Here is a 22,060-nt window from a genome sequence, read left to right on the forward strand (position 1 = left end):
CAAACAAGATATAAAAAGCAAAACTCAGAAATTGTAACAGAATGAACAAGAATGGTAGGGGACTAGTTAAGATTTTTATGAAAAACAAGTGGTTAGTAAAAAAAGATTATTAACCAAATAGAGTTCTCAAATTTTATAACTAATGACATCAAAAGCAGGCATCATAAAATGTAAATATTTTGGACTACAATGGTACAAAACTCTTCAGGGTTCCACTCTCCGAAATACAAATTTACTGACTGAATAAGTGTGGTTATTTGCTCTGTTACAGTGAATAGCTAGATGATAACCTATTGCTGGATAAGCAATGAAGTCTACCCTTTGCTTAGAAACACCAAGGTAGCAGATTCATTAACTATACTGACTGGTATAACCATCTTCCCGGCAACATGATTTAAAATCTGAGTCATCTCTATCTCTGTCCTCTTATTCTTCCACCTTTAACTAATCTGCCGAATTCTTACCTACTTCCATAATATTTATTACCTTTCCTTTACATTCATAGTCATTGTCCTGCTTCAGGACTCCTAAAATGACCTCACCTACAATTTCTCCACCTCCCCAGCAAATCCTTTAACTTTTCTCAAATTCTTAAAAACAAAAACAAACAAAAAATCCCCCAAGCCCCCACAAAACTTCACTTTTTCCTTACTACAAAAGTTAATTCCATCACCAGAGATTAGCATTCCATATCCTTTATCCGTCCATCTCTACCTCCTACTTCCTCATATTTTCAATAAACTTCCCACTGTCCCAAGTTGCTCCCTCCTATAGGTAAGCTTCTTCCCTACCCTGATGCCTATTTCCATTTCAATTAGATATCCTCAGGGTCCAAATCAAATGTTACTTCCAAAAGCCTTGCCGGGTCCTGGTCCAGCTAAAAGTACCTTCCCTCCTCCTCTGAACTTCCACAGTGTATCATGAGAGGTGTACCTCTCCAATGGCCCTTAAAATTTGTCCTGTATTACAGTTATGTATAATGTGCTTGTACTATAAGATCCAATTTATCTCTGCAGTACTTACTAGCGCAATGCATAAACCAAGCAGGAACTGAAAAAATTGCTTGTTGAATTAGTGAATAAATCAGACAATCAATTTTTAGTATTGTGGGCAAACAGTGCATTTCTTGCTGGTATTATAATACATAAGGGTGACTCTTACTTACCAAATGATTAAATTATAGTCAGTCTACAGTTTCATAAGGCAGAAATAAGAACATTTTAGAAACATCATCAAAATGGTTAGGATAAAATTAAGTGTGACACTAGTCTTTGAATACCTGGAAAATTTATTCTACTTGAACAATTCAATGTGCTAATGTTTAATGATGGTATGTTATTGTGCAAATATATAGAGACATGCACTTTTAATGAGGAACAGTACTCCAGAGGTAAGTTAGAGCCAAGAAAATACAGAAACCTATTGTCCACTTTATCAGGGATAACTTTAAAATACAAGTTTGACCACATTATTCCCCTATTTTAAAAAATCCTTCCATGACTTCCTAAAATTTTTAGCAAGGATTCAAAAGCGTCAACCCCACCTTTCTTTCATTACTATGTTCCCAAATACCTGTAATTCAATCTTCCAGCACCTCCTGAACTCAAAATTTCATCCCTTTGTGCCTAAGCTATGTCCTTCGCTCTACCTAGAATGTTCTATTTCATCTCTTCCTCCTAAAACTACTCATCCATCAAGTCTAGGGTCTAGTTGAAACCTTATCAAGTTGTCCATGTTAGTGCAGTTGTACTTATCCCCCAGGATCATGAGTATGTTTATGCAGCTCAAGTATAGGGTCTTTACAGTCTCAGAGCTAGCACTGTCCTGGTATACGATATAGTAACGAAAAATTTCGTTTAAAGAATGAAAATTTTCTGACTACCAGTTTTAATTTCTCACTTTAAACATAATGACAAGAAACATAGCAACATGAACTACTTTTCCTTTTCCTTTTTCCTTCTTTTTGAAGGCTCTATTTAAAATTGAGACAAATTGTGAGAGCAGGAAAAAAGAACACAACTTAATTCCCAGCTCCCCTCAAAAAGCCTAAAGTAAAATAAACACCTTTATCTCCTACAGCACATATACTTTACTTCCATTCACTTGTATATTATCTTGCATAGCTCTAATTTTGATAGTTTTATATGTGTTGCCCATATGCTCTCCTAAGTTCTCTGATAACAGGGACATGTTTTCATACTTCTCCTGTATCCTCCATATAGCCTAGTCTAGAGTAATTACAAAGGTATCTGCTTTAACTAAAAGCTAGTTTGCTCCTTTAAAGTTTGATCATCATAAGATAAAAAAATGTTCTGTTTCTACTACTCTTTCTGGTGGAATGAATCACTACAAAAACATTCAATTTCCTCATGATGCAATATAATAATTTTTTTAAAAATTGCAGAGATACTCACAAAAAGTCAAATAATTTAATGCCATCTTGAGCTTTCACAATACTATTTTTTCCTTTCCACCACAGGAGAAAAGTGTTCCTATAGCACTTTCCACAATAGAAGAATTACTTTCTGGTGGCTTATCCATGCACTCGGCACCTGGCACTGTGTTACACATTCATTAGCACTTGTTGTTAGCCTCTATGGCCAATTATATTAAAGCTGAAAACAGTCAAAAGACCCTATTAAGTAACACACAATCTACTAATCCACTTAAAAGTGGATGGTATGAAAAATAAAACACTGACTTTACTAAAAAAAGAATGTAGATATATTGCACTGGTGGTATTGACTGAAAGACTTTCTAGTATCAATTTTTAAGTTCTCTTTTTCTCATTGGAAGTTGTTTATTAATTATGATGGTGGTGAGTCTATTGGTGTAGAATAGCAATAATCCTCCATTACTTCTAAAATGTCATGGAAGTATTCTGAAGGTAATGAAATGAAGCCCTTCCCCCAAATATATTTGCATATAAAAATGTTTTCAGGGGCACCTGGGTGGCTAAGTCAGTTAAGTATTCAACTTTTGGTTTTGGCTCTGGTCATCATCTCAGGGTTGTGGGATCAATCCCTGTGTTGGGCTCTGCGTTGGACATGTGCAACCTACTTGGCCTTCTCTCTTTCCCTTTCCCTCTGCCCCACCCCTTCTTAAAAAGAAAAAATTGCATTAATTTTAAGTAACTAGAAATCTCCAATTTACTTTAAATATCGGAGGCCAGCATTTTATTTTAAAAATATGATCTACAGATAAACATTTGAATACAAAGAGTAAAGAAAAATTACTTGTTGCCATAGAAGTAGTATTGTGATTTCTTAAATGTTACTATTGTTGATTCTGGTCAGTACTAGTCCCTAAGAGAAAAAGTTACTTAAGGGGAGTGTTTTCAACCTGTGGATAGTAACTTCTTAGTAGGTAGTAAATCAATTTACTGGGTCATGACTAGCATTATTTTTAATGAAAAAGAATAAAATAGAAATATCAGAGTACATCACATTCAATTCGGGTGAATAATGAATGAACAAATGAGTATGTGTATTAATATGGGTTTGTATGTACAGATGTAAAAATGGAGCTCCAATAAAAGTGCTGAACACCACTGTTACTCTTTCTTCTTTCCAAGAGATAACATGGCTCTATACCACAGGAAAGCATAGTGCAAACATGCATTTACCTTACTGATACATTTCCTTTCACAACAACCTACTCAGACTTCAATTATTTCCTTCTCTTTACCTGTTAGAATTCACTCTTACTTTGATCTCAAAATATTTTTCTTTTTTGGTTCTTTTTAATGGCATTGATAGAATATACTCTGCCTTAAATAATTTTAAATATTTTAGAAACTTTAATAACAAGGTGATCATATAATTTATTGTCCAATCCCAGACACTTATGAAAAGAGGTACTTTTCAATTACTTGGTTGGAACAACAGAGCTAACCCAGTGTGTACAGTCACTGTATTAATAACTTAGTAATGCTTTTAATACTGCCAGTATAAAAAGGATATCATTTAATTTAAATATTAAACAAAAAAGTCAATAGTAAAATTAAAAGTCTAAAAGCATTTAATAAAAGCTACATAAAATTTCTGATTCTTAATGAAAATTATGTAATGTTCTTATTACATTGTAGAAAAAATTAACCAGAAAAAATTTACATGAGCAGTTAATCTAAAGAGAACAAAACCTGAAAAATAATTTTACTAAGAGTGTAGTCTATCTTAACTGTAATAAATTCCTATTTAGAAGTATGCCTTGAATTTACAATAAAGTAAACCCTTTGGCACTGTTCTCTTTAGACAAAAAAATCCATTTTAAAAAAAGTTAAAAAAAATGCTTCATAAATGATTATCCACAATTGCACGGATTATTATATAAATTATTTGAACCTGCTCTATGGATTATAAATTGGATCAGTTCTGGGCAAAATGAAGTCTATTCTTTTTTGACAGTTTAACTCTGTCCCAAGTATGGCTACCCTTCCATGTCTTCAATTCTAAGCTTTCTTACTTTATTACTCATCATGTCCTTTTACTAAAATTATGAAGCATATTACATTTTAATTTATATTTGTGACCATATAAATTAATTATGATGTTACACAGTTCTGGCATTTTAAGTATTTTCTAACTCATATTAAAAAAAAACAAAGGATTTCTTAGGGTTCCTGATACCTAGTTCTGTGTCCTTTCTACTTCATTTTTCTTTTGTCATCTCCTCTTTCTCAGCTCTCCACCAGAGGAAGAAGGGTCTACAGATGATAACCTTCAAGAGATACAAAACTTGTGTACAGAAAACTTTTTATCTGTGGCTGAATAAGTACATGTTTCTGGGATGGGGCTCACAGCTTTCATAATTCTCAAAGAGGTCAATGACCCAAAAAAGATTGAGAACTATCACATCAGAATTATGTGAGTTCTCAAGTAAATAGCTATTTGGGGAAGCAGAGGAGCATCCTTTTTGGTCTATCCAGGCTAGGTAGAATATTTACCTCCCTCAACAGACTGCTAGTTCCCATAGAAGAGGCGGCTTATGGATTTGTTCTATCCTAGATAACCATGCAGACCAGACCGAAGACTGCAGACTGCTAGCATTTACTCTAGGGATACCTAAGCTTTTTCTTCAAGAGGAGGCCACATCCACATGAATGAAGACTACTTGAATTAAGTACCAGACATTCTTATGGAGGCTTTAGTCCTACATATTTTCTTACATTGTTTCAGCTTTATAATCTACTTGGATTAAGGTAAGGTTTTTTAAACACAATTTTGTATTTCTTTCATTAAAACATCATCAATATATTCTTGAAAAATAATGCTTGCTAGTTATATGAATTGATGAATCCCTTATAACAATCCAGTGGAACTCTCCAGAAACTAAAGGTTGGGACCACTGACTTAAACCATGAAACTGATACGGGGAAAGAAAATAGGCACGTGGAATTTATAAATATAAAATACAATGTTCCCACTTGGGAACTGGGAACATTTTCCCACTTGGAAAATGAAAAATGTCACTAAAGCTGATAAAAAAAAAACTTCTTAGTAGGCATAAGTAAGTAGCAAATACATATTCCATGTAGCTCTACTGGTCAAGAAGCTTTCAAAAATCAAGAGGAAAGTATCAGAATTTCTTAAAAAAAAAGGGGGGGGGGCGCATGCATTTTAAAGTTTTTCTTAAAAGTAGGTGTGCGCTGTGAAAAATACCATCTTAGACTTTCTTCAGGTTTTCATTTCCTTTCTCTTTGCCTTAGGACTGCCAAATGCACAATTTATATTTTCTAATACTTCTGACATTTTGGTTAATATTAAAGTTCTTTAAAAACTAGTATCCTCGGGGTGCCTGAGTGGCTCAGTGGGTTAAAGCCTCTACCTTTGGCTCAGGTCATGATCTCAGGGTCCTGGAGTTAAGTCCCGCATCGGGGGTGGGGGGGTGGGTGTCTCTGCTCAGCGAGAAGCCTGCTTCTCCCTCTCTCTCTGACTGCCTCTCTGCCTATTTGTGATCTCTGTTTGTCAAAAAAATCAATAAAATCTTTTAAAAAAAGTAATATCCTCTTTTTTTCTTGATGCCCAAAGAAATATATCCCCATTCATCCTATATTACTTTTTTCCTTTAATAATGACATTTTTTAGATAATAAAGTATTTTTGAGAATGCACCCTTGGTCAGTGGAGGGTTATGCTCAGTTATTTATAAATAATTAATCCTACATTTTGAAAGATTTTCAGATGAGGTAAAGCCATTTTTTAATGGCATACTGGAGAGATGTACCTCATTGAGTATTTGCAATCATCTGTCTGAATAGTCAGACTGAAACATTTCTCTCAAGTCCTCTAAAATCTACTCCAGGCCTGTTTCTTGAGTCCCTGTTCTTTCTAAGACTCTTATTTATTCAGTCTTCAGCAGAATGCTCCCCACCTTAAAGTGAACTTCATTTTAGGATTTCCAATTACTTATGTTCTATACGTGGCAGACAATAGTGATTACAAACAGAGGTCTAGGGTAAGAAAGCCTTGATTTTTCAACTTTGCTATTAATAACTACATAAGTTTGGGTAACTTGCTTAAGTTCTCTAAGCCCCAGTGTCCTGTAAAATTATTGTACCCACATCTCATACGGTGGTTGTGAAGCTATATATTACGCATGAAAATTGCACAGCACAGTGCCTGACACATAGTAAATGTTCGATAAAAGTTAGTGATTATTATAACAATGATGAATTTCTGTTTCCACAGTCTTTTATTTTTACTGCCTCCCTGCTTCTAATGTCAGCAATCACCTTCCAAGGCTGATGAAGGTAGGTGTAATCTCACAAAAACTAAAATTTCATAGTAAGAGGTTATAATCCAGTAAAGTAAAACTCACTCTATCCTTTTTAATACAGTCAATGGTCATCCCTGGTCATTTGTATATCAAGTCAAAGGATAAAGCAAAGAAGCAGAAGAAAGAAAGACATTAGTATGAATACAAGTGTTTCTTTGGTAGCAAGAACATATTGGATATAAGCCATAGAAAGACATGAGGAAGAACGAAAAAGTTGGGAAAACAACAACTAGAAGAAAGCAGAAGGCAGTGATCTCAAAGAGCAAGAGAAATAAAGAGATTGGAAGGAGAATTTTAGTCAAAAGGATTTATGTGGATATATTTAGGAAAGAGGGTATATTTTAAGACGTGAGCGAAATGGGATTTGCTAAAGCAGGGTAGCTTGAAAGGCTACAAATGAAAAGAGCAAGGCATTTTGTAGGGTAAGAAGCAGTATTACATGTGAGTAAGTTAATGAAATTCTTCACAGGCTAGCAATATGAAGAGGTTATCTGCAAGGTTGGGCTAACCAACCAAAAATAACACAGAAATGTGCATGTTAACATTTATGTGCTTGGCTGTATTTATTAATCCTAAACATCATTTAGGAGCACTAAAAGAAAAATCTATTCAGTTGTCAACATGGGCCATTATTAAGGCTTGTCTCTTTAAAGACCTGATCTATAAACTAATGAAAATTCCTTAAGTTTTGCTTAGTTTTCTAATTAACCTACATATTTGAAATTTCACAATAATTTCCTTTCCTAATAAAGCATTTTCTCAAGCTAGAACTACAATCTATTTTACCAAAGAGAGGTGCCTTACTGGAATCCACTAACAAAAATAAATTTTAAAAATCAAAAATTGTATAATTTAAAAATCAATGGGAGTTCTGTAGACTCAAAAGTTTCACACCTCTGTTGGTTTTCTTTTCCCCTAAATCAAGTCGATAAGAGCCTAATGAAAAAGGATAACTTCCTTAAAACTATATCTAACAGTTTACAAGTTGCTGAAATTTAATGTATATTCAGTCTCAACTGTGCTTACCAAAGAAAGCTATAAATATCATCTGAACTAGCACCAGTCTGGTGAGAAAAAAAGTGTACTGTACCAAGCAGACTTGCTGTGTTATCTGTTCAAACATACCTGTACCAGTCAAAAGTCCAGCACTCTTCTTTCGTGCATAAGCGCGTAAGTGGTTGGACAGGCTAACAGCACTTGTAAACGTCGTATTGCAATGCACACATGTTCTAAGCTTCACAGGCATACCTATCATTCAAAAGAAAACTATAATCCAGTTCTCACTTCAAAAAGTGAAATTTTCTTAGCTAAAAGCGTGAAGAAAAGTACCACAATAAGGATGGTTTTAAAAACGTTCATTGAATTAGCTTAACTTAAAATAAGGAGGGGGAATTAAGTTAACTATGATTAGTTTGTTGTTAGTATTTAGAGCCAACCCATGCTCTTTGGAAATGTGGAAGAGGAGTGCCATGAACCTCTGAGCTCCTCTGGATTTAACACCTATTATCACTTTCTTGCAGATTTCTGTGTTACGCAGATCATTTCCTAAACCTAAAATACAATCCTGTGATTTGAAGAGCACAGTTCAGTTGAGAAGTTTCAAAGCTTACAACATTACCAATAAAAAGAATTAAAAAGTCTAGTTGACAAAGTGGTAATTAAAGTGTTTTACCCACAAAGCCGTAAAAGGCTCAATACTAAATTAGGCTTTCTGATGAAGGCTGGGAGAAAAGGTGGTAAAACACACCATTGAGCAGCTGTTAGACACAACATTTTATTCAGGGCATTTTATGTTCATTACTCTGAATGCGCAATCAATAATGAAAGTTAATGATTTGAAGTTTTTTGCTAAAATCTTTGTGCTAAATAAATGATCAACAAGCTAACATCTTAGTCATCACAGGAAAGAAAACATGTTGAAACAATAAGAAACTCCTAACTTCAAAGACAATCCTCACTCCCCCAACACCTTTCAATTGGTTTCTTCAACAGTAACTATGATAATCAGCCACAAATACACTTTCCATCTCTTAAGTGTACCACACCTTAGTCAACACAGCTAACACACCTTCCTTACATTTTCTCCTTCTCAAAAAGGTTGAAGATTTGACTTTGAAAGACTCACTTCATACAAAAGAAAGAACCCTATTAACCACAAACCCATACAAGATAGTTTTGCAGACCACTTATAACACAAGGTAATCTTTCCTTAAATCAAAACTGCATACAAATATCTGGGCTATCCCAATGTCTGCCAGAGCAAGCAAATCAACATTACCATAATTATATTCATTATTAATCCACTGACCAGTTACTTTTACCTTAGACACATTCAACTCAGGGCTAAGTTATAAGACCATCTAAGTTCATTTTCAACATTTTTAACCTCCAAAAGAAACCTACAAAGACACTTAAAATTTTTCTAGTCTAAAAGTATAAGCCAGACTTAGCAAGAACACATACAATTTTCTATTTTACCTGCTACATCACTTGCTGGCACACACAAATTATTCTTTTGAAAAGGAAAAACTAATGGTGCACAAGCACTAACCTAAACCATCTGTTCTATTCCTTTAGACCACCACTGTAAAATCTAAAACCCCAAACAAATGCTTTATACTCACAACAGTTCTCCAAAACCAAACTATCCCACAATATAATGAGGAATTGGAGAGGGAGACGTTTCTTCGGGTTAATCACAACACACAACAGACACCAATCCATTCAGTTTAAAGAGTCTATTTTTTGATTGTTTGTTTATTTGTTTGAGCAGAAGGAAAACCAACAGCTTTTACAACGCATTATCACCTTGGAGCACTGGCATATATAGGACAGGTACGCCATTTCAGTAACGCTACGCTTTTTGAACAACGTCGACCTCCCATCCATAGGACCATCCCCCAGCCATAGCAAATTTTATTTTTACAGATCAGCTTTTTATTTGTTTGTTTTTGTTCTCACCTTACATTCTGACCAAGAAATGAGGCACAGAGAATTCAGTGCTGATGAGCATCAACTGATGACTTATATAGAAATGACAGTATAACCAATCTCTGCTCTGCAAAAAAAGCAGCTTAAGTAAAAGGATTCTAAGAAAGTATTTTCTACAAATATTCCATACAAGTAAGCATAATAAATTGTGTTTAAATTCTATACGACAGTCATAGGCATCCTCTTACCTGAGTGCATAGTCAAATCCATCCTTTGTGGCTGATACATCAATGGACTGTCTTCACTTAATGGAAGAACACACTTCTGAACAAATCTCTTCCTTGCAGTTTGATTATGAATTTTTTGAGGAGAAATAGCAGAATTCCTTTCTTCTCCCATCCTTTTATTTTTAAGCAGTTCTATCAGTGTAAGAGACTGATTCTTTTTTCCACTGGGCAGTTCTGGTTTTGTTTCATCGTATTCATTTAAGAAACTCAGCCCGTCTTCTTCTGATGCAGACACTGATAAAGCTTCAGTCTTTAGGCCATTACGGTATGCTTCAAGAGGTATAACATTTTGAGACAGAAAGTCATCACTTGATGCAAATTTTTGAGCTACAAATGGTCTGGGAATAATACGACGACTGTTCAATGCTTTCAAGATCTTTTCATATTTTTCTTCATTCTGCATCATCTCATTCAAAACACAGATTGGAGATTTGTGAGCATCCCATTTGGTCTTTCCAAGTCTTTTCAGATGGCCTCTAACATGATTCGATAATCCAATTTTAGTATCAAACCAACCACCACAGAGCTGACAAGTGTGTTCAGAAGTGGTTTCAGACTTCTCTATAGCTAAAAAAAATTTTTTAAGAGTAACATCAGAATCTTTTATAAAGTGATCATCGTAAAGCCAATTAATTCTGAAATACAAAATTAGATGATTCTAAAAAGACCAGATTTGAGCAAAACCTTCGAATCCTTTGAACTTGAATACACACATATTAACCCATATTATCCGCATGGGAACTTACCTTTTCTAACTCGCTTAACAGGTGTCCCTGTGCCAGTTCTTTTGAAATGTTGCATTTTGTCACTTGTGGCTATTTGTTCTGGTGATACAACATGTCGGGCTTCATAGCTTAGTCCAGCTCTGTGAAGATGTCCTCGGACATGATTTGACAATCCAACACCTGTTTCAAATGTTGCTGGGCAGTAAGGACATGATTTCTTCTCAAGAGACAAATCAGTCCAGTGAAAAACAGAACTATGCTTTGACAATGAAGTTTCCGCATTTTCTAAATGCTGAGGATCATGTATGTCATGCAAAAAGTTATTAGTTCCAGCATCTTCATAATATTCAAAATAAAAGCCATCATTTTGATCATAACTAAGGGTAGCATTTTCTCCGGGCTCTTGACCTTCCACCTTGCTTTTAAACAGCGGGAATAAGTTTACATGTTCTTGATTAATATCATTATAGGTTTCATCTTCTATAGCCTGTGTAGTGTAGTCACCTAGCTCAACATTATCCCAGGAACTTTCATCTTCTGTTTCATAGCTATCTTTCTTTTCAGCGGAATTAAGTTTTTGCAGAACAACAACAGTCATTTTATGTAAGAAATCTGGATAGCTATCCAAGTCTTCTCCTCCAACAGAACTTTCCTTCTTAGACTCCTTAACTACTCTCTTTACAGCTACACGCCTATGTTCTTTGAAGCTTTCTGGCCTTTTGGTGTCAGAATTTTGAGGGTCTGAAATGAAACTATTGTTGTGAGAATTACCTGATGATGAGAACAGATGTAAAGAATTTAATGAACTGGGCTCTTCTTTTTTGAAATGTAGAGGATATGATTCACCTGATTTTTTGATCATCCTGTAGTTTTCATATTTGTGTCTATATAAATAGTTGCTGTTTGCCTTGGCATTAGATTTTTCTTTTGCTGCTTGATGGAAATACTTCGGTTTTTGGTCAGTGCTGCTTTTAATCATAACAGTCTTGTGAGAATTGTTTTGATTGCACACGTTTACACCTGACTGGGCAATGCTTTTCCGAGCTTTTTGTATCCTGTGTGGTCTCTTATGGAATTTGGAAAAATTACTTGATTGTGAGGATGATCCAAATGTTCGCTTTACATCTTGTTTTAAAGCAGAGTTCTTTGGAAATGTGGTTGACTGCTGTTTAATTAATGGTTTAGTGCTATCAATATCGATAGGTTCTTCGAGAATGTCACTTTTTCTTTTATCAAGTCCAAGAGGACTACCAAATGAATCAATGCATGATGATGAATGCAAGTACTCCATGTGTTTTTTTAAAATACTTCTGGCTGAAGTAGTAAAAGGACACATCTTACATATGTAGGTGGCTGATTTTTTGGATGATCCTATAATAGAATCTTTCATGAAAGTCTTTTTTTGCGTTTTTCTCTGGGCTACATCAGAACTGACGATAGGGCATTTTACCACTGCTCCATGGGCAATGCCTCGATGGCATTCTAATTCATTTTCTGTCACTGCCATGAAGTTACACTCTTCACAACAGTAGTACCTTTTATCTTTTTCATGGGTTTTAGCATGCTGCACAAATGTCTTAGGGCAATTGGTACCAAACACACACTGTGGGCACTGTAATCGTGCACTTCTTCCTTCATCCTGAAGTTCTTTCAATTCACGAATTTCCTCCATCAACTTCTGTCTTCTTTCTTGGTGAATAATCATATGCTTTAGAAGTGAGTTACGATCTCGAAATGTCCGTCCACATTCTCTACAAGCATATGGCCTTGGGACATTAAGATGGCGAAAGTGGCTATTCCCATCTAAATGATACATCATATGCCTGTGGAGGTGCTTTTTCTCCCTAAAATTCACATTGCACTTTGTACAGGGGTAGAACGATGGCTCTTCAGTGCTGAAAGTAGCAGGTGACTCGGAATCACTTTCTTCACATTTCTTTTTTAAGGTATTTGAAAGAAAAGTGCTACTATGAACAGGTGAACTGTCTTCTCCACACTTATCTGGGTTATAAATTAGATGCTGAAAAGCATCCACAGATTCCAAGTCTTCATCAGTTGATTCAGGCTTCACTTTTGATAATGCATATTTCTGTGAGTCTATTGCTTGTAGTTCTTCATTCTGTTCCAGAAAGTCTACCTCTAGCATTTTTGACTTATTGGGTATACAATTAGAATCACTAAAGCAATCCTCAGTATAACGAGTAATCTTGCTTACATCCATTTTTCGCTTTCTCTTTTTCTCTAGACCTACTTTAGAGTGAACTGGAGCTTTATCCACTGTGTCTTCATTAGTCATAAGAAACTGAATGAACTCTTTTTGGGGATCCCAGTTTGTGTCATTTTCTGACCTAAATTCATCTGTACCTGAGGAAGTTCCTGTCAATGTATCGACACAATCATCTTTTACCAATAAATCATCACTATCCTCACCCACCTCTACTTGACTTATTAAAGTGCTCTCTGACTTTATACTACTCCCTACTGAATTCTGAATGTCACAACCAACGGAAGCAGAGGTAGGTAGTTTTTTAATGGAATGGGTTGGATTTTTAGCATGTGCTACATCTGATAACAAAAATAAAACTTGGTGTTGACTTGCTTTCTGTGGTGTAGATAGTTGAAGATCAGGTGCCACCTTCAAAGTTGAACAAGATTCTGTTGTTGGCTGATCCACAGGTTGTCCAGTGGTTAATGAAACGCTGCCTTTATTCATATTGGAAGTCTTAGCTAAGGAGGAGTGTAAAACTGGTCCATTAACAGCAGCTCCTTTAGGCAAGATAAAATTTTCACTAGAAACAGTAGGAGCACCAGCATGTATAAACAGAGTAGACTGGCCTCCACTTAAGGCTTTTTCAGATTTGTCCTTTGACAGTTCTTCAGGCAGAGTGAGCGTATTATTTATCTGAAAGGATGTTTGACAATCTTTTGGTTTATGAACTCCACTTTCTTTGTCTGAGATAAAACTGTTGTTATCTAGGAGTTCTTCTTTAGCACCAGTAATATCGGTGTTTATCTTCACATCATCCATATTGTTGGCAAGCCCATTTAACACATTTAGTCTAGAAAATGGAAGAAAAAAAATTTAGATTTGCATGAAAGAAAAAATTCTATTAGAATGTATGGAGAGTTCAAAGCACATATTTTTATTAGTGTAACTCTACCGCTTATAACAAGATCCTAATAATTTTCTAAGAATGAAGAAACACTTAAAAAATGTGAAAGACTTTAAAAGTATCTCAAAGGTTAATTTTTTTCTTATGCTAAGCAACAGCAACCCTATATTGCATATCTACAAAATGTCTAGGGAACAGCAACATTAGAATTGGCCAAATTATACTGGAATTGCCTGTCTCCTTGGAAGAATGTAAGCTCTTCGAGGGCAGATACTGTACACAGTCCCTCTCATAGCTCTAAAATCTAGCACAGTGCTCGGCACAGGTGCTTAGGCAGTATTTGGTAAATAAAGCACTACCATGTTGAATGAATAAAAAAGACAACTGCAAAATCAAAGCCAAAGTATGCAAGAGGAAAAACAGTTTTCTTCCTATGAAATGTAGACACCCCATTCAAATAACGCAAATTCCATCACAGTTCTGACTTCTTGACCCAGCAATGACAGCAAAGCGTTCAAAATGTTCAATAATCCTCAAGTACAATTTAAAGAACCTGCTGTTTGGCAACCCTAGGTATGAACTATCTGAAGTGCTGGGTAAAACTCTGTACTACTTTTCCTTTTGTACAGGTGGCAAGTACAGTTTATTCATTCTCCAAGTATTTACTGAGCCCTTACCACATGCCAGGCACTGCTTTATTATTGGGAATACCAACAGTAAACAAGACAGACGAGGTTCCTGCTCTCTGATAAAGACTAGTCTCCCATTTTTCCCCTCACAGTATTTTTAATTTGTATAATAAATAACACTATTTTAAGACAGGAGGAACTTAATTGATATTTAGAAATTAAAATATTTTCAATACACAGTTCATTATTTCTAGTATCTTTCATGGTACTAAATACATGCTCTGTAAAACATTAAGTCTAGTTAAAGAATAAAAGAATTATTTATAATTACTTTCTTATTTCACAATTTAGAATAAGCTCTTCTAAGTATGAGCTTACTCTTTCCACAAGATGTGTTCTTCAATACAACAACTATTACAAACAAATACAACAAATATCTGTCTTTGGCATTATTATTTACACCAACAATTTTTCTGCCCCTCCTAGGCCTCAGAATTCTGTTTTGAGATTGGCAAACTTCCATATTAATAAAAATAGACGTCCAATAAGATCATATTCAATGATATCACCCCAAAATGGTGCTAATGCAGCACCCAGCAGGAGTCTCTACATCACATACACAGAAGTTAAAAATGGGCAGCACATAAACATGTGTTAGGGAAGAGTGTGCAAATGTCAATGAAAAGAAAAGCAAATCTTAATGCTATAACTATTACCCATTCCTGACATTTCTCATGAAATTACATAGAAAAAGTAAAATGTTCAAATAGGAACGATCTCACAAATCTGAAGTGGACAACAGAATTTTTAAAAAACTAGCCTGCAAGACACTTACTTTGTATTCCTATTTATTATCATCACAGAGGTAGACAAATATATGCTCAGTCAATTTGAAAGCCTATATTAGTATTTCTCAACAGGAAGCAATGCTGCTAACGAAGTGGTAAATTCAGTGTTAATGAGTGGCTTCACTGTTACCACCTCAGAGGTAAAACCTTCTATGTTCCATGTTCCACCCATCTGTTCTGGTGTTAGAGGTTCAGAGATGGAACAGACGCTTCCCATTTAAAGCAACTTCATTGGTACCCCCTGAACAGCAGGGTGACAAACTATGAGAATATCATGTCTGCTTGGAGACTGCATTCTCATTACCAGAATGGCTTTATAGGAGCCATCCAAAAGTTCACATTCTAAAGATACCAAACTGGTTTGCTCAGAAACATAGTAAGAATATATGTATATGACATCTTCTGTCTATAAAATACATCTAGCAGAAGGAAAATCAAAAGATCAAATTAAATACTGTTAAAATATAAAATGAAGTCTTTAACAAAGTTCTCCTTCACACCTAAAGAAATGTACCTTATCTGTCCCCAAATTAATGATTACCTCTACTAAAAAATATTTTTTCAGAATACTTATTAGCACATTAATATTAAAAATGTATCCCATCAGTTAAAAAGTATGCAATAAGAAATGGCTCCTAGCTAGTATCTTAGCAACAATAAAAATCTTTTCCTAGTTTAATTTTCAGAGTATATCTTAACTAAAAAATGTTAAAAACACATTTTTTCTTAAGTGTATTCAAAACTTATAGCTGTTGCATTGAGATATAATGCAGAACACTGAACCATCAAAATACTTTGCAGTGAATAATGGATCTAGAACTTTGACATCAAAAATTATTTCCCTACATTCATGGATGGTTATGTGGCACATAAGCAAGAAAGCATTTAACCTACAAGTTAATTTCAGACTTACAAATACTTTTTCCAACTATCTTTATGTAGTTAAACATATGTAACAGAGCCATCAACACCAGTTTATGTTAACAGAACTAAGTGGGGGACATATGTGAGGGTAGACATTATTAAGTTAAAAAAAGGGAAACTAATAAATTAAAATAATCAAACCAATGTTATATTGCTTTGACTCCTTAAATTTCAGTGACTCTGCTATATCAATTAGGATATTTTAATAAAATACTTAGATACTTTTACTTTATCCTCCTCCATGTAATCATAGAATTTTTCTTTTAAATGAATTTTAAAATATTCCTTAAAAAATTCACACACTTTATAAAAAGCTGTAAATGGAACTTTAAATCTACATAAAACATATTTCAGTTTCTTGAAAATCATAATGAGTTCTACAGCTATAACTGCCTGTAGTTATATACTATGAGCATTAAAAAAAAAAGAGTACAAAGGTCAGATCTGTCTTCAAGATGACAGATCATCACTTTTATGCCTCAAGCTAGACTTATTGTCTTAGAAATTTCAAACATCAGTATTTTTGCAAACTATCAGCACTTGCTATAACACCCTCACTACACTACATCTTGAGGTTACTATAGAAGAAATGAGGTGATAATTGCATATTAACATAATTATTCTGTAATCCCTCTGAGCAAGCTTCCTAGGTCACTCAGTAATTCAGATTAGATACAACCTTCCTGTCACCAAATCTATGCTGTCCACTTTCTGTTCATGAATAATTTTTTATAGAAAATTAGCTTAATTTCATTCTTTTATGTACATTATTAATTGTATTTATTGCTAGTAGGTTAATATTTTGTGGGCACTTATTACATAATATCAACCTTTGTCATGTAGTATAATTTCACACAAAAATATAATACAATTTGCCCTCATTACACATTAGCTCATTAATAGCTATATTACAAACCTATAAATAAATTATAATGCTGCCTACTAGCTGAGTTACAGTTAAAATCTGTCAGATTTTCACAAACCCCAAGTTCATTTAAATTATCCTTGAGAACACATGACAACTTCAGTTAGTCATATATAAGATTGGGTCAAGAAGAGAAAAACATTCACAACTGTCATTCTAATTGCAAAACAAATCTTAATTAACTGAAATACTATATGTATAATTACTGTGATATTTAAGTCTATATATATGTACACAGTGTACAAATATATAAATGCAAGCCTCACCTAATATATAATTCAAGTGAAGACATAGTATACTATTTAACCATATCATCTAGGCAGTATCCTACTCCAGATATCATTGAGAGAAAATACTAAAAAAATACAGAAATTCATAAGAGTATCCAGCATGCCACATGATGAAATAAAGAGAAAACTTGGTACGCTTAGCCTAGCAATTAGCCAATACAATTATCAATCTTCAAACGTTCAAAGGTGTGGCATATAAAAGATATGATCGATGTGTCTGAATCACAAAGATGGATTTCATCTCAAGATTAAATAAACCAAAAACAGGAAACAGTTAACCTATTACAAAGGGTTGTCTTACACAATAGTGAAGTGAATGGCTCAGCAGTTTAGATTACTGCCAGGAACTGTAGAAGGTAATAAGGCGCTGGCGATTGGATAAGATGATTTCTAACATCCTCTCTGATATGGACTATATATGTTAAATTCTTGGTTATTACATTATTAACACGTAACATTACTTGAAATAATGAGCTAAAAATGAAGTGAAAATTATACTATAGGACTTTAAAAAGATCCTCTAAATTCATAATTACTTGAAATAATCCCTTAGTTAAATTATAATATGTTGATAAGCTGATTCTTGAACAATGATATGGTACTAAATGACTAACAGATCGAGGCCACAGAACTATCTGCAATCATGAAAACTACATAAAGGGGTTTTTCCTATTGGTAATATAAAAAAAAAAGTCAATGAGCTCAAATAAATAGAAAATACATAAATAATGAACAGGAAAAATAAAGCAAGAATACATTGGGTACACATAATGCTTTCTTCCCAGGCAGCATGCAATACTACCATTACAAACCAATGATCTTTATGTTAATTTTACCACCTACCATCAAATTACAATGAACTTGTTGAGTAGTTTCATTCCTAATGCCATGAATTATCTTCATTATTTAGTAGGAAAATGTTAAAAATAGTAAGGTACTAAATCATAAACACCTAATTAACATAAAGTTATCCTTACTGCTAAGTATACTAAATACTTAACATAATCTGACACCTCAAGAAGCAGGTAACTACAAGAAGGACAAAAGGTGGTGGGGAACTGCAAAGGCCTAACTTTAGCAACCTGACAAAATTATACAATAATGTGAAGTAAGAGTATTCAAAAAAACAAATGGATAGTCACTAAATGAAGAGCTTTGTATTTTTAAGAGGTAAGGCAATAAATTACAGTTGCAACCAAAGGAGAATGCTATATTATATTCAGCATGGAATGACAGCTTATTGCATTGTTTATGCTTTCATACAGTCAGAACAAGATAACTGATCACTGGGACACCTGGATGGCTCAGTCGGTTAAGCACCCAACTTCAGTTCAGGTCACGATCTCAGGGTCCTGGAATCAAGCCTCATGTAGGCTCCCCAACTCAGCAGGGGGTCTGCTTCTCCCTCTGTGCTCCCCCTCACTCCTGCTTATGCTCTCTCCCTCTCTCTCTCTCAAATAAATAAAAAAACTTAGAGAAAAATGTTAAGTGATAATCAGAGCTTTGTTAGGGTAAATAATGTACATATGCACTACTTCAACAATAACAATTCATGCAATTTTTTTAAAAATAAAATGAGTGATAACCTCTTTATATATTTTTCAAACACAGCAAACATTTGAAAAGAATTATATAATTAACATAAATCACAAATGTGTCACTCCAAAGGTAGTGTCAACTCTACCCTCCACCAACAGATTATTAACTACAATTAATTCTTATTTTACCTTGGGTCTTCTAGTGTCATTTGATCAGTTTGCTCTTTTTGCTTAGAGTTTTGAGATATTTTATAAACATAAACCCATTGTGTCCAATAAATGCAAAAGAAGTTAAGTGTTAAAAGTCCTTGGAAGACCAAACATAATTAAAGTGAAAATAGAGATAATAGTAACACATAAAGTGGTGATATAAATATTATATATGCATTTGGAATGAACTGCTTGAAAGCTGAAATAATTGTGAAGGACAAAGAGATTTCATCATTGAGAAATTACTGTGCCTACACATCTGACAGTAATTGGCAAGAGATAAGTAAATATGACAAAAGAAGTTCTTAACAAAATCAGCATCAACGTTAGATGTCTGTTTGCCAATGGTTTTCAGGAAAGACTAGGAATTTGCTCAAGAACTTAAAAATAATAATGTTCAAAGTGCTGCAGATGAAACTTCTGCCCCAACCTTGTATGATTTCACAGGACAATGGTCCATTAGAATATGCACATCAAAGTTAGTGACTTACTGCAAACTCAAACAATTGGGCTTTGAAGAAATTGCCCACAAAAGTATAAGAGATAATCTGGCATCAAAAGACTGCCTGAAACATAACAGATGTCTCCTTCTAATACTCAATAATTTTGCTCTTTCAAACTCAAAACCTCACATATTCAACTGTTTATACATTTTTGAAAAACTTTTGTAGATTTTACAGTTAAACTCTTATTACTAAAGTTCCATTAATTCATATAGTAATCACGTATTAGTCATATTTATAAAGTACAAAGCTATTTATGGTCAGAGAAGTAAACTTGAACATTATGAGGTCGAGAGAATAAATTCTGTAACTGAATTATAATTTAATTTTATTGAAAGGGACTAAGATTGTAAAAAGAAAACTTCTGCAATTCTGTAATAATCTGTAATGACTATTTAGCCTTTTACCTGTATTATGTACATTTAAACTCCAGTAGGTAAATTCAAACTTATATATAGATGGGAAAGTCTGACACTCTAAGAACTAGAAAAATGAAACACTACCAGAAGTTTTACTTTCTATAAAGTATTTTCATTAAATCTGAACTCTTACTGATACCATTTACTCAACTTACCTTTTCTTCTTTCTCTAAAATCAGCCCCCCAAATACAATTATCTTCTAATAAAAATATTCCAAAGTAATCAATATTCTACAATAATCTTCACTTAGGATGGTAAAAATTCAAATACAAGAAATCTGCTTTCCTTAAAACAAAATATGCAGAAAGATGTACCTCTCTTGCACCAATGTCTTAAAAAAACAAAAAGAACATATTTTGGTGATGGCAAATCACAAACTGGCCATGACATTTTTCTGATTTAACAAGTTTTCCTTACTACATGTTCAATTCTGGAGTTTCATGTATAAAACCAAAGACATTTATTTATTGTGAATATAAATAATAACAAAATTTCTCCAAAATGTTAAAGAAAATATTATCTAATATTTAGAAAATGCAATTACTTATTACTAATAATCAAACGTAAATGGCTCTATTCAAACAAGTGTGAAGAATTTCCTTTTACTTTACTCCTATGAAGAGAGAAAGATGGCAAGGTCAAAAGTAGCAGTTGTTGAACCAGAAGAAACTTACAGAACCCATGATTTCCAATTTATTCAATATCCATAATGCCAAAATGTTATGAATAGTATATTATTGTTTTATAAAAGGTGACTAAAGCATAATTGAGATTAGGGGTGCCTGGGTGGCTCAGTGGGTTAAGCCTCTGTCTTTGGCTCAGGTCATGGTCTCAGGGTCCTGGGATTGAGCCCCGCATCAGGCTCTCTGCTCAGCAGGGAGCCTGCTTCCCACCCCCCGCCACCTGCCTACTTGTGATCGCTCTCTGTCAAAAAAATAAATAAATAAAATAATAATAATAATAATTTGAGATTATTTCAGGGAAAATTTTAATTATTAAGATTAATCAAATGTTATTGCTGTCAATTTTTTTTCTTACTGTATTGCTATCTATCTAATTAAGGAAGACTATATAAAGGACACTTATGTATAGTGTATAGTATAATACACATAGTATAAAAAACTACTTGTCAGTAAAAGGCAATAAATTATGTCCCCAGAGAGTAATATGGATTATACTTTTTATGGTTCAGAGGAAATAGAAGGTTCTACAAAATACCATGGATAAGAAAAGCCTCAGAAAATGAGAGTGTTAACTAAATTTTATAGTGTACTGAGCCAGGAGAATCACTCTTTGGTGTCAGACATGCCGGAGTTTGAAAAATGGCTCCACAACTTCCACCTTGCGGCAAAGTTACTTCCACGTTTCTTAAAGTTCAGTTGTTTCATCAATAAAGTACATATGAAACCTACTAAGAGGACTGTGAGGATTAAATAAGACAATATAAAACATGCAGCAACAGGCCTGGTATTTAGTAATTACTCACTAATATAGGGAATGTTAATTCCCTATAACCCTACCATAAACTTGTTTCATTTATGGAATGATGACAGTAAATTTGTACATTGCTCCTACTGATGAAGGAGGCCCTTACAAGCAGAAATTTATTCTGGGAAGAGATACCTGGTACCTTAAAGCCACTGCTAAGATAAATGGGCAGAAGCTAAACCATCAGAAGAAACACATCTTAGGACTTGCTGGGGCTGTAAGAATAACACTCTTGTGGGGATAAAGCAGAGCTTCAGTAATTCAATAAGCAATAAAGAGGGGAATTACAGTGCTTGACCAGTGCTCCAAGGAAAAAGGACATGAAGTGGCCACTCAGGATTTAAGAGTTTGATTCATTAGGGTCCATTAGGACATGAATTTAATTTTTGTCTCTCATAAAATGTCAATGTAATGAAAGCAGATGAACTAGAACAGAGAGACATACCAAGGTGG

At 34.2% G+C, this 22,060-nt stretch overlaps 1 protein-coding gene across 20 annotated transcripts in view; it reads right to left on the reverse strand.

Moving 5' to 3' along the window:
- The window catches only part of ZNF644 (zinc finger protein 644), a 123,989-nt gene that overhangs the window by 31,823 nt on the left and 70,106 nt on the right, over positions 1-22,060 (reverse strand). For 13 of the 20 annotated variants that reach the window (XR_006601815.1, XR_006601816.1, XR_006601814.1 and 10 more), the window contains 3 exons: positions 10,741-13,778; positions 9,956-10,561; positions 7,902-8,024 (listed from right to left, as the gene is read on the reverse strand). The exons of 3 other annotated variants lie outside the window; for them this stretch is intronic. Coding sequence is in view for 14 of the 17 variants with exons in the window: in XM_004752615.3 (XP_004752672.1) it covers positions 7,902-8,024; positions 9,956-10,561; positions 10,741-13,778 (3,767 nt within the window). In the remaining 3 variants the exon portion in view is untranslated. 4 more of the 20 variants (XM_045064839.1, XM_045064840.1, XM_045064842.1 and 1 more) reach the window with 2 other exon arrangements.

This window comes from Mustela putorius, unplaced genomic scaffold (assembly GCF_011764305.1).
Source record: "Mustela putorius furo isolate JIRA1106 unplaced genomic scaffold, ASM1176430v1.1 tig00003853_pilon_pilon_pilon, whole genome shotgun sequence".
In the NCBI taxonomy this organism is placed as follows: Eukaryota; Metazoa; Chordata; class Mammalia; order Carnivora; family Mustelidae; genus Mustela; species Mustela putorius.